At 33.9% G+C, this 14135-nt stretch overlaps 1 protein-coding gene across 1 annotated transcript; it reads right to left on the bottom strand.

Annotated features, from left to right (window-relative positions):
- Positions 1-3011: 3011 nt before the first annotated feature.
- Positions 3012-12801, bottom strand: LOC149256824 (putative LRR receptor-like serine/threonine-protein kinase At5g48740). Its single transcript, XM_089455473.1, has 12 exons — positions 12606-12801; positions 10778-11321; positions 10106-10599; positions 9891-10020; positions 9710-9781; positions 9160-9228; positions 8775-8840; positions 8560-8628; positions 4266-4333; positions 3975-4164; positions 3746-3878; positions 3012-3624 (listed from the first exon to the last, which is right to left on the bottom strand). The coding sequence occupies exons 1-12, from the start codon at positions 12694-12696 to the stop codon at positions 3283-3285; spliced, it is 2268 nt and encodes a 755-aa protein (XP_089311599.1). The 5' UTR covers positions 12697-12801; the 3' UTR covers positions 3012-3282.
- Positions 12802-14135: the final 1334 nt, after the last annotated feature.

Here is a 14135-nt window from a genome sequence, read left to right as displayed (position 1 = left end):
TTCAGATTTTCCAGCATTTCCAGCTTTTCCATCATATCTGCCTTTTCCGGCTTTTCTGACTTTTTGAGCAACGTAGAGCTTATTTTCCCATGACTGCATTTAGATCTAGGGCATGTTATCTAGGGTAGCATATACCCTAGGGCACTCCCTCTAGCTCTCACCTTCATCAAACCTAAAACAAGATGATGTGAGATCACAAGAGTGAGTGTGTGTGTGACAAATGACTTCAAGTCCTCTTCTATTTATACTAAAACATAGAGGTTGAATAGACATGACTGTTGGGCTTCTGAGCCTACATAAGCTGCTGGCCAACTTGACGATTTGTCCATTATCAAAATAAATTCATATCTTCTTAAATACTTATCGGAATCGGATGATCTTTAGATCAATCCTACACTTCTCGATGAGAGGGATCCAAGAAAAATATCAGCTACCATAAATAAGATGACCCACATGGAGTTTTGCCCTAGTTGCCATTTAACAAGGTGTAAAGGTAATTTTTTTCCACTAGTATTGGTATGACATCTATTTATTTTTGTAGGGTTTTATGGTGTTTGTTTTTTTAGTTTTGATTTTGGATTTAATGAGTTTAAGATGGTATTTGAATGAAAAAGTTGTCATCAAGTATTTGAAAATTTTGATCCTTTTGTCAATTGTTATGAGCTTGTGAGGAAGGACCCAACAGACGAAGATTGTATCCTAAATTTCTGAATGAGAATTTGAAATGAAACCTTTTTGTTTAAGTTGTTGCAGCGAGTACAAATCCCATTCAAATTACTAGGGGCATTGGCATGACAGCAAAGGCCTTTCTTTCTGAACTCAAAAGTTTTTCAAAGGAGGTAAATCCTCATATTTTGAGTAGGTTGGTTTTCTATTTTTTTGATGGTTTGGTGTTGCATCTAATTTAATGAATTAGTTGCCTAAGGTATTTTTGGCTGCAAAATATTTTTCATTTTTCATACAGTATTTGTCTTGAGGAATGCATTTGGTTGTGTGGTCTTGTTAGATATTTAATAGTTGTGGTTGTTTAGTCTTATGGTTGAGGTGCACTTTTATTATGGAAATAGTTGATCCAACATTATTATTTAATCCTTACTGTAGGGTAGCATGTTGAGGAGTTTCTTGTGAAACATTTTTATTTTTGGAAATGGTTACACATGTTAACACTTTGTAATGTGTATTATTTTCCACATTGAAGACAGTGAATTAGTAGATGTTGCTTCTGTGAGTGTTGTGAATAACCATGAAATAGGGAAACTGGTAGTAGAGGCTATATGAACAAAGTTGGAAGGAAAGGTGTTGTGATACTTGAAGACGGAAAAAGTGCATAAAATAATATGTATGTTCTGGAGGGAATGCAATTTTATCGTGGTTATATTTCTCCACACTTTGTGACAGACATTGGGAAGATGTTCGTGGAGTATGAGAATTGCAAGGTAATTGATGCAAAAGAAGTTTATTCTTGTTTCTTTATTGTGTTGTTATTCATTTTTTTTCCTCGTAATGTGAGGGAGAATAATTGAAAATCGCACTCTTTTTAAAATAAAACACTCAATCTTTTATCACCATACACACTTGGCATAAATATAGGTGGAACTTTGATGTTTTGCTAGAATGTGGCATAAATGTAGGTGGAAATTTGGTGTTTTGCAAGGTTCCAGCTAGGTAGAAACCCTGTTATATCAAGGTTACAAGAAATTTTGTTTGGTTCTTAACCCATGCTCTCATGAAATTTTGAAATGATTTCCTTGTCACTTCCATCTTACCCGTATGCATATCATACACCCTCGAGGTTGATTTTGGGATGTGTTGGTTTGTATGAAATTGTATATTTTGTGCCCTAAGGCCTTTTTTTTGTTTATTAGATTGGGAGTGTTGATTTAATGATTAAAAATAAAGATGAACATTGCTAAGCATAGCTTATGCTAAATATCTATTTGTTCGTGTTTTCTTTTTCATTCTACTTATCAATGAGTGGAATATAATCATTATTTATTGTAAATTGCAGCTTCTATTGGTTGATAAGAAGATCACAAATGCAAGAGACATGATTACAGTATTAGAAGATGCCATCCATGGGAGGTATTTCATTTTGATGATTGTGGAGGACATTGAACAAGAAGCTTTAGCTATTGTTGTTGTCAACAAACTCGGGTGCATTGAAGGTTGGTACTTTGAAAGCTCATGGATTTGGAGAGAGGAAAAGTTAATACTTGGATGGCATTGCCATATTGACCGGAGGAACCTTTTTATTTGAGCTACATTACTGAGATAACACATTATGACATTCCTTTTGTTTGATTTTATCTTTTCTTACCAAGATAACACATTTATTTAAAGGGTGCTAGCTCAATGGAAGAAATCTTGCCCTCCAAGTAGGAGGTTAGAGGTTTGGTTCCATCATGTGCAAGTAGGAGGTTGGAGGTTTGATTCCATCATGCCCTAACATAATTTAGTTATTGAAGAAACAAAAAGATTCACATTTTTTATTTTTATTTTTCTCTAAAGATAATTTTTTATTGTCCTTAGAGTGACAATAACTGGGATTAAAGATATATTGTCTCTATAGAGGCAATTTGTCTTTAATCATAGCTATTGTCTCTTGAGAGACAAAAATGAATTGTCTCTTAAGAGACAATAATACATATATTTTATATTGTCTTTATAAAGACATTTTTAAGATGATAATTTTCGTAGCTATTGTCTCTTGAGAGACAAGAATGAATTCTCTTAAGAGACAATAATATATATATTTTATATTGTCTTCATAAAGACATTTTTAAGATGATAATTTGAGACACTCGCTTAGAGACAATATTTAAGACAATTTACAAGTTTTTTTGTATCAAGTTAAGACAAAATAAATTAAACATGTATTCTATATTGTCTTTATAAAGACAAATTTGTAAGATAATAAATTGAGACACCTGCTTAAAAACAATATTTAAGACTTTTTTTTTTTTGTCTTAAGACAATTTACTCATAAATTGTCTTAAATATTGTCTTAAAACCTTGACTTAAATATTGTCTTAAAACCCCTTTTAGAGTGAGATCCTCCTAATCCGCCAAATTCAAAAGTTATGTAAATCTGTAATTGTATTCATAACCTTTCAGATTGAGAATGACAATATCATGATTGCAAAATTGACAAATGGTTATTAAGATATTCATTAAATGGGAGGACTTTATTAAAATTTAAGTATACCACACACTCTCATCTAAACAGTTTGGTTAAGACGTTTAGCGCCCTGTTCGCCCCTCATTCGATCCGTATCTGCGAAGTTATCTTCCTTCATTTGGCATGTTGCAGCTGTTATCAGTCCACTCCATTCCTTCGCGTTTACTTGAATTCGCCACTCCACTCGATACATCCCCATTTTGGATGCCATTCTCCTCTGCAATCGAAATACAATCCTTATCCTCCTCAACATTGATAGCCTCTTTGAGTTCGGCCACTACCTCACTTACAGTCGGCCTACGTGACGGTAAAGCCTGAACACATCTCATCGCTATTTTGGCAACATTGCTCGCAGATTTCATGTCGTAACCTCCACACAACCTCTTGTCTATCACATCTATTATCTTGCCACCATTTTCATCGGTCTCTAGTAGATACGGTGTCACCTGCAAAAGTGCCACGCCAATACTTAGGCTTAGTCTCTAGCAGAAGATGCACTACTAAATATTCTGCTCTCAGTGTTGTTAAATATTCATATTTTGGATGATTGATAATAAGGTTCCTTACCCATCGAACAATGTTTAGTTCTTCTTCAGGTAAATTTGTATCTATGGGTGCCCTACCGGATAATATCTCTAACAACACCACTCCAAAGCTATACACATCACTCTTCTCCGTCAACATTTGAGTGTTGAAATACCTGTGAAAGTTTGTCACCAACAAAAATTAACAAATACAGTACGATTGCCTCTACTCATAATAAAAAATATTGTTGCAAAGAGAGTAAGTTACATACTCTGGATCCAGATATCCGAATGTTCCTTTCACTACAGTGGTAACATGAGTAGCCTCCCCATCAATTGTCATCTTTGAAAGACCGAAATCCGCCAATTTTCCATTCAAATTGCTGTCCAAAAGGATGTTGGCGGTCTTGACGTCCCTGTGAATTATCTTCGGGTTGCAACCCACGTGCAAGTATTCCAGGCCTTTGCATTGAAATCCAATTAGATATACTGTTACTTATTGATTTACTCCTATTTTACCGTAATCAATACTGTAAACAATGAGCGTTAAAAGAAATAGTTACCCTGCGCTGCATCTAAAGCTATTTTGAGCCTTTTTTCCAATTTAAATCCGAATTTTCTGCACGGCGACCTGGACAAGAAAACAGGGACCAAGAACTTGTCGTTACCCTTGCCTATCCTATCGACTGCAAGAAACATATTTTCCAGCAAAATAATTTACCGTGAAGGTGGTCTCTTAGGGAACCTCCTGACATGTGCTCGTAGATCAGCATAACTCCTTTGGTTTCATTACAGTATCCCAATAAGGATACTAGGTTCCTGTGATTGATTTTAGAAAGAAGACCAACCTGTTGATGATGAGATGCATATATAATAGTTAGGGTGCAGCCAAAACTGAGATTCCTAGAATGGACACAAATTGAACCTTATTATATCTGAGAATGAGAACGAATGACCTCATTCAAGAACTCGTGAATCCCTTGTCGAGAAAACATTGAAAGCACTTTCACTGCTATAGCTTTTCCGTCTGGCAATTCACCAAAGAACACCGATCCAAATCCACCTCGTCCAATCTCCTCACTAAAGTTTTTTGTGGCAACATTTATTTCATGTAGAGTGAAGGCACGGGAGTTTGTCGGATTTGGCACCACAATCATTGAGTATTCTGCAAAATCATCCACATGTACAGATCATTTTCCATTTATTATAAGGAAAGGATTTTCATGAAGGGTAATAAAAATATTATAGAAATTCTAATATTGACCTTGGTTTAGAAAAGGGTTTGTTTCTTTTTCAACCCCACTCCTTCCAATGGTTCCATTTCCCCATAATTTTTTGCGCTGTCAATGCTAAAGCAATGATTCCGCTGAGTGTTATTCCGAGGACAACCTTCAGTTTACTCCGCCGACTGTTATTCGGCTGAGAATTTGAGTGGTTCGGCTGAGAATTTGACTGGTGCGGAAAGCATTTCCTCTTAGTCATACGTAGGTAGGGGTTTCCTGAGTAACTGCAACACATCGGACGGATATTTTCCATTAATTAACTCGATTGATTATTATCATATGGGGCCAAGTGTTTAGTGTGGAAAACAAAATAAATTCTGAACCTCAAAATCTTAACTTGGCGGTGTGTAGAAAAATAAGAAATATAAAACAGTATCCTATTACTTCAATTTTAACGAACAATTGACCAGAAGTCGCTCAGGGATTTCACCGCTGAATTCATTGTTTGCTATATTCCTGCATTAAAATAGGACGAGAATATTTAGCGCAAGAAAGAGAGAAGCTGTTGTTTCTCTTTTTTAAATATCTGCAAAATAATCCAAATAAAAGAAACCCCGGAAGTAATAGTGCCTGCAAAATGGTTAAAGTGATTCTATTTGGCATTGGTCCTCTAAAATGATTCTTGTTTAAACATAAATAATGTTCTCTTGAAAATTTTAATGAGAAAGATTCATGTAACAAAATTTTATATATATATATATATATATATATATATATATATGATTTATTATATATATATAAATCTCATATATATATATATATATATGAGATTTATATGATTTAGGGAAAAAATTATATTTTTAATTAATTTTTTATCATCAAGTTTTTAGGGGCAAGTGAGATATGTAGGCAGGGTTTAGGTAAAAGTTTTCCATAATTTTTAGGAAATTTTAGGGAAATTTGAGGGATGTTGGGTCTTAAAAATTTATAAATATAAAAATATTTCATATATCATTGATATTTTAATATTTATAGTGTAATTATCTTTATCATTATATAATATATAACACTTACAACTTGAAAAATAAATAACAAGTCTATATGAATTACTTAATTGGAGTTTGAAACAAATTTAAAACCAAAAGCATGATATCATATAGTTATACATCATATATGTAATTTTGTAGCTGTTCAATATAACTACTAACAATGTACAATGAAAATAAATGTTTAAAGTTTAAACCATATTGAAGTTCCAACTATGAACACTAAATATTGAAATAAAAGTCGTGAAATACAAAATTTTATAGAGTCAAGACTAAGTTTAATATATCATATAAAATTCAAAATAAACTGAAGAACATATCAAATCATAAATCATAAATGAACATAATTTCTCAAGGTAATGCCCCACTAGTCTCTACATCTAGCTACTCCATGAATAAATCGAGATCAACCATGTTACCATGAATCATAATCACTTGCATTATCAAACATGCTAAGTGGCACACCAACCAACTCCATCTGTGTCTCATCAAGTCTCTCCTCCATGTCTACTTGTGCATCATCCTCTCGATAAACATCTCATCGTCCCATTCATAAAATTTAAGATTTTTTTTGTTTCATTAAAAAAAAAAGTTGTGTTTTTTTGTCTAAAGAAACGACCCCTCACGGAAATGACCCTGTTTGAAAAATTCGACCTCGAAAATTGAAAAAATGCCCCCTTACAAGTTTCTTGGGATACCTTGTTTTTTAAGAAATAGAAAACCACTGAATAGTCCCCCAACCCTTGGAACTAGAGAGCGCTAAAAAAAACTCACCCCTACTTAAAGACACAACCCCTTTTTTTTAATTAATTTAATAAAAAATTTAAAAAGTTATATAAATTATTAAGATTTTTAAACTTATTTAATTTCTTTATTTTAAATTACTAAACTTATCATTAAATTAAGCAATTCTATTTAATTTATAATTTATTTTAATTTTTTCTCATTATTTTTCTTTTCACAATTATATTGATATACATTTTCCTACACAATACACTTATAATAATAAATATAAAACATTTTTTTCTCATTAGTTTTCTTTTCACAACTATATTGATATACATTTTTAAATTCAATACACTTATATCAGATATACATTTTTCAACTCAATACACTTATATGGTCACTCCTGTTATCTTATATGGATGTGAAGTTTGGGGCTGCAGCATCTCCAGAGAATCATGGAGGAAGATTGAGCAAATCCAGAAGCGTTTTATAACTTATAACCTGAAAATTAAAAGTAATACACCCTATCCTATTCTCCTTGTAGAAGCAGGGCTTTCTTCTATTGAGAGCCTAGCTATGCTCAGGTTTCTGATGTACAAGCACAAGCTCAATAACATAGACAATCATAGACTTCCTAAGCTAGCTTTAACTTCCAGCCAAAATCACCTAAGGCTTAACCGAGGATGGCATAAGGACACAAGGGCCTAGTTAAACTATTGGGAGATCAATGAGAATGATGCTTTGCAAAACATAAATAACATTAAAGACACTGTTACTTCTAAGTTCAAAGAAAAATTGTGGTGTGAGAAAGATTTAGCGTCTAAAAGAAAATTAAGTTATTATAAGAAGGTCATCAACCCCACCCTTGAAGATCAAAAGTATCTCTCTGTTCTAACTAGCTCAAAAAAGAAAATTAATATAGCAAAGATTAGAACGAATTCTCATGAGCTCCATAGTGAGACTGGCCGCTGGGTAGTTCCTAAAACGCCATGGATGGAAAGGATCTGCCATATTTGTGAGAATAAGAGCATCGAGGATGAAAACCACTTCCTCTTAGAGTGCCCTGCATACAACCACATTAGATCTCAATTTCACAACCTTTGCTACAATACTGACTTTTCTAGCCTTTTACAATGCCAAAATTATAGTGAACTCGGGAGGCTTCTCTCCAAACTTTTTGAGCATCGGAATAAAATCTTAAATCAAAAATAAATAATTTGTCTTTTTAGGTCCGATAGATCATTATTTGGTCTCAGTGGACGTTAACAATCATCATCATCATCATCATCATCAATAAATATAAATGTAAGTGTGCTAATTTTAAAAATATTTCATAACTTCTCGTTTTGCTCAAATATTGAAAACCACCATCTCCCTTGCCCGCCCTCAAAGGTGGGCACGGCTCTGCACCAGATGACAATGTAGCAATTTTCACAACTCACTTTTTATATTCATTCTCTCTCCACCATAGAAAAATGTCACATATTTGTGAAGATCTTCGTATGTCATAGAGGAGAAAAAATATATTTTATTTATGAAGTTAAAGATAGTTTATGGGATAGATTGTTTTTCCAGTTAGTTGATATATTTGGTCTTTTTCCAATAAAGCCTTACAGTAAACATTCCTAACTTCTTCACAAGTTTAATAAATCATCCCAAAAACTAGCTACCAAAATATCTACATAACTCTCAATATTATCTTTATATAAAATTTAACTAAATATTAAGCCATTTAAATATTATAACTGAAATAACACTAAAATTAATAATGATATTCACAATATCCTCTATCAACCATTAAAACTTAATAATTATTTCTATTTAAATTTAAATAAAATTAAATAGAAAAGAGGTAGGCCTACAGTTCTTGAAGAGATGTTAGACCAGATAGCCACTCCACAGTACCATTCAAGTTATTGTTTTGCAAATATCTGCATAGTAACCAAAGTAGATTTTAATTTTACGAATATCATGTATAGCAACAAAAAGAACCCACCGAAGCGGATTTTAGTTTTACGAATATGTATAGCAACAAAAGGAACCCTCCGAATAAAAGTTGTGTTGGAAAGGAACTTACAATCGCTCCAAGTCGTGTAAACTGGCATTTGGCATTGGTCCAGTGAACTGATTATGGTCGAGTGACCTTTTCAACACAAATACTTAATTTGTGTTAAATGTTGCACAAGATTGATTATTCCAGAACATTGTGAACACATTTTAAATGATTCTATTCAACTTTGAAAAAATCTTAAAAACTTTAAATTGAAAAAGGAGAAAAGAGGCGGCCGTACAATTCTCGAATAAGTGTTAGACCAGATAGCCACTCAAGAGTACCATTCAGGTTATTGTTTTGTAAATATCTGCATTGTAACTAAAAGTAAATTTTTGTTTCTATAAAATATATAGAAAGACACAAGGAAGAAAAAAAACCACGAAATGAAAATTTTGTTGGGAAAACTTACAGTCTTTCCATTCCCCCAAAATTGGTGAGATTTGGCATTGGCCCAGTTAACTGATTATGGTGAAGTGACCTGCTAATTCCAACACAAAATGACAAATGCTGCATAGATGATTATCGGCTGCTAAAATATTCAGATGAATGGATAGAAGCTGCACAGATATTGTTGTTTGATATAATATTCAAACTTAAATTATTTCTAATTATTTTAGTGTAATTTTTTGAAAGTTTTTGGGTTAGATTTTTTGGTTTAATTTCTTTTAAAATTCAACAAGAATTTATTTAAATCACAAGTTTAATGGGTAATCTTGCACAATCTAAATAACCCGAAAATTTTTCAGATACTAAATCCATATATACCATCAAATCTATATAATTAAAAACTAATTTAAATAACATAAATTAAAATTTCACCTTGTATTCACTCTAAACCTTCTCATTCGAAAGACTTCTGGGAAAAACCACTCTAGGTTACCAAAAAATATGTCTAGACTCTAAACTTCCCGACGTTACACAAAATGAAGAAAAAAAATAAAAAATCTAATTTTGCTTACAGATTCATTAATGTATTCAACTGCTGAATATCGATAGGCACCGATCCTGTAAGATTCCTTCCCGCCAAATCTCTGGCAACAACAGTATCATCGTGGCATGTTACCATTTTTCCTATATGCATGGCTCATGATTTCACGATTTTAGCGGTAAACACATGTGTAATCGAAAAATTTAACTTACATTTCAAAAATTGTTACTCCGTCGAAGCTGCTACCACAGCCAATTCCGTGCCAGGGTACCAAATAGCAAGGATCAGGAGAAATCCAATCTTTTATGTCAAATCTTCTTTTGATAGCGTTAAGAGCGTCAACTGCACTTTGAAAACTTGGTTAGCCATCGATTATAAATAATATCGGTAATTTACTTATAAGAAATTTATTGGGTGCAAGTCTTACTGTCATCCTGAAATGTTGCCACGTCCGACGAAACTACCTCGTAATACTCAAATGCATTGATTATAGGAAGGGTGGAGTCATGGCCCTCAAGAAGTTTAAAAAAAGTTGGTGAACTATTTGATTGGATTCTAATCTCTTGAGTGGAATAATTTCCTACCAAAGTAATGTTTTCTTGCATTGATTCACCGTCTATGACGACTGAAAAAGATCTCGCTTTAGACATATTCAACGGCTCGATCTCTGCAAAATAGAAAAACAGTAATATGTGTTTCCCATATTGTTGCAGTGGTGGTATCGGTTGTTGCAATGAAAAGATGTCCGAGCTGTTTACGACACACGCAGTTTCCAAGACAGCGGCTGGAGGATGGTTTTCGGTATTGGTTGTTGAAATAGGCTTGTTTGAACTTATCTTCTGTAAATAAGATGCATAGACAGCATCATAGTCTATTCCGGCTGAGGGTGTCCAGATGCGGTCGAATTTGTCGTGAGGATACCTGCTAATTAATCAACCACAAAAAGCTATGCACGTAAAGATTGCAACTGCTCAACCGGAATGTATCAAAATTAGTTCAAATATCAATAAGTCTCATTGCAGGTGGAAGTGCGAGATTTAAATTTAATATGGTTTAATTCTTCTGGCTTGATTTCCATGGGTAAATATAAAATGCTCACCTCACCGTCGAATTTCCACCAACATCATTTCTTCCTGACGCAAACAAGATTGTTCCTGGCCGAGCGTCTTTATACATGCCATGTTGGAGCCTCCTGATCTCGATAGCAGAGATAAAGGGATCATCAGTCTCGGAGGTTCTGACAAGGCAAATGTACAACTCTATGCCTTTAGTAACCAATATATATTCGTAAACACTTGCATCACTCAGAGCTACTGTTACGTCTCGCGAAGCCAGCATATCCACTGTCTCAATAGAGAAAGTGAAGTTATATAAGGAGCGATTATATCCTCTGAAATTTCCTATGGCGAACCATAATCTCAAGAGGTGAGGCACATCAGGGGCGACTGGTAACTGATAGCAAGACTTGTTAAGAGGCTTTGGGAAATAACGCATCGTATGCAAGTAAGAACCAGAGGCTTGTTCACTGGCGTCCCCTATGTCTGCTGACTCACCGACGTCTATGTAATGAGCATCAGTTACCCATGTTATATTGTTTTCCGCCGTGGCATTCGTTTTGCCTCCACAACTGATACTCAGAAATCCTGCACACCACCAAAAGGAGTAATGAACAAACCAACCTCTTGCTGACCAAATATGAAAAAATGTGTTCGTTGAACATTATAGGAACAGTATATGCCTCCTTCGTATGCAGCATTCAGAGGATGTGATGCACCTTTTATTGAGGTGCCCAATTTCTACAGAAGTATGGAACAGTCTTACATGCCTTGGAGATTGAGGTGGATTGGAATAATGATTCACTGGATAAATGTCTCAAACTTTGCTTTGAGACACATAATGAGTTATGTACATTATCTTCTTTTTATATTATAGAGGGCATTTAGCATTGTAGGAATCTTAAGATATTTGAACATATAAGGGTGGATGTAAGTACTACAATGTTGGGGGTTGTGGTTTACTTCTTAGAAATTAGCTCCAAGAAAACTGTTCAGAAACCGAGGAAGATTAAAAGAGAGGATGTGTGGCAAAAGTTTCTGGTTGGTTTTTTCGATAGTGCCTGTTTTAATAGACAATGCGGTTGTGGCGTTTTCATAGTCACTGAACCTGGCTGCTATTATCATTTCTGGTGGGGGAAGGATGAGAGGTACCAACAACAAGACGGAAATCATTGCATAATGGGGAGTTCTCTTCACTGCAAATTGGTTCAACATCAAAGATTTTCAAGTTTCTCAAAATTCTAAAAAAATCCATTAATTGGGTCAAGGGCTCTCCCGATTCCACCCTCCCTTGTTGGCAAATTGGATGAAGCTCGCAGAGTGGTGCGAGCCTTTCAGCACATCTACGGGAACAGAACCTTATCGCGGATATGTTTTCAAAAAGACGAGTTGATTCAGCTCCAGGAGTCATTCACTATGCTGCGTTCAATCATGATTTCAGGACTGATTCTGGCCGTACACTTGCTTCGTAGAATCTGCTCTCTTTGATTTTTCTACTTCAGTTTATGAACCGACATTGGTCCTCTATTCCTCATTTACAGTTTCATATACACTATCTATGGTTGATCATATCTGCTGAAGGATTAGCTTTTTGATATGATAAGCTATTTTATTTTCAAGGCATATATCTGCAGTTGTTTGATATGTTTCTAGAGTTTCATATATCTACTTGGAACAGCATGATCTGATCAGAAAAACAACTATGTAACCTGTACTCTCTTTTTTATATAAAAGTTACTTTTTTTCTTTCATTCTTCAAAAAAAACCAGGATATCAAACGACGATTATAAGACGGACGGTGTTAAAAAGTTAGACGAAACGGAAATACTCCAACACAACAGGTAAGAGCGCACTTAGTGTTCCATTACATACCTGGTTGGGCAGTAATGGCAGTGAATAAACGCAAGAGCACAACCACTGTGGCTATCCAACCACCCCATTTACCATAACTTAATTTCTCCATCTGTCAACCAAATGTTTGCACAGCAGAAGGATTTGGACTGATGGTTGTTTGACGTTGAAGGTTTTTATCATATGCTTTTCCGCTCGGCCTTTTCTCCCAACTGTGTTGCGATCCCTCCTGTATGAGACCTCACAAGACCGAATGATTCCACTGAAGGTGTCTTTTTTATAATGAAGGTGTGTTTAAGGGGAGAGGAAACTTCGCCCCTTTTGTGGTTATCCAATCAAAGTAACACGCGTATTGACTTTAACTTTTCTCTTTACACAGTTGTTAATATCACGGTCGGCTGTCAAATCCATTATTGGTACCCACTGAACAAAAGCATGATCCGAGTTAACCTTCGTTACCAGAACCTTCATTGTATCAGGATTCGATATTGAGCAAACGAGATCGGTCTGCAGTTGAAATGAGCGGACTCGGGTTTAGTTGTGTAGAATTCGTCAGAAAGTCGGAGCAGATATAGTTGAACAATGGCACTTCACTGCACTGTTGGGAGAATCCAACGCCATCCCTCCTTGATGCATTGACTTCAAATGAACAATTGGAATTTAGTTCCTTGGAAGGGCATGGTGCAACGTGAACGATTTTAGGTGCGAGTAATCATGTGCTATTTGTTTATAAAAGAGTGATTTCTAATAATATTTTCTTTTTAAATTCATTAATATAATTTTTTTTAAGTAAGATTATGATTTTTTTGTTTTTCAAAATAAATTTTTGAACATATAAATGAATACAATCATTAAAAAAATATATCTGTATTAAACAATTTAAATCTATAACTTTTAAATATTTCTATCGAATTAGAAAAAAATGAAAATTTTGTTTTTATTATATAAATGGATTCATCACTTTGAAAAATTATTGATCATTTAGATTATGCAAAACCTAAATTTGTGGTTCTAACAAATTTATGGTGGAAAAGTTTTAAATATTAAAAAAAAATTATAAAAATAAAATAAAATTAAAAGATAATTAACAATCAAATTTACCACAATACACAAGATTTACTTGGAAAGCCTATAATGGTAAAAACCATAGGAAATGATTAGTAGTATTATTTAATCAACAAATGAAAATATATACATCCACTAACATTTTACTTCTCACTCATACACTGATTTTACCATGGCGGATTCCTAAACTTAAAATAGGATTTGTTATCATACCATGGGCTAATAACATGAGCCAATGCCATAGATTACCAATTCCTTGTGTCTAAAAAATCGTAGCTCAATTGACTCCTTTTGTAGCATACTATAGGTGTGAATATATATATATATATATATATATATATATATATATATATATATATATATATATATATATATACATATACATATACATATACATATACATATACATATACATATACATATACATATATATATATAATTTGGTCTCTCCTTTTGTAGCATACTATAGGCGTGAATATATATATA

The sequence above is a fragment of the Pinus tabuliformis genome, chromosome 7 (genome assembly GCF_031772625.1).
Source record: "Pinus tabuliformis cultivar Carrire ecotype Pingquan chromosome 7, CPIR1, whole genome shotgun sequence".
NCBI lineage: Eukaryota > Viridiplantae > Streptophyta > Pinopsida > Pinales > Pinaceae > Pinus > Pinus tabuliformis.
This window is presented reverse-complemented; position numbering and strand designations above follow the sequence as displayed.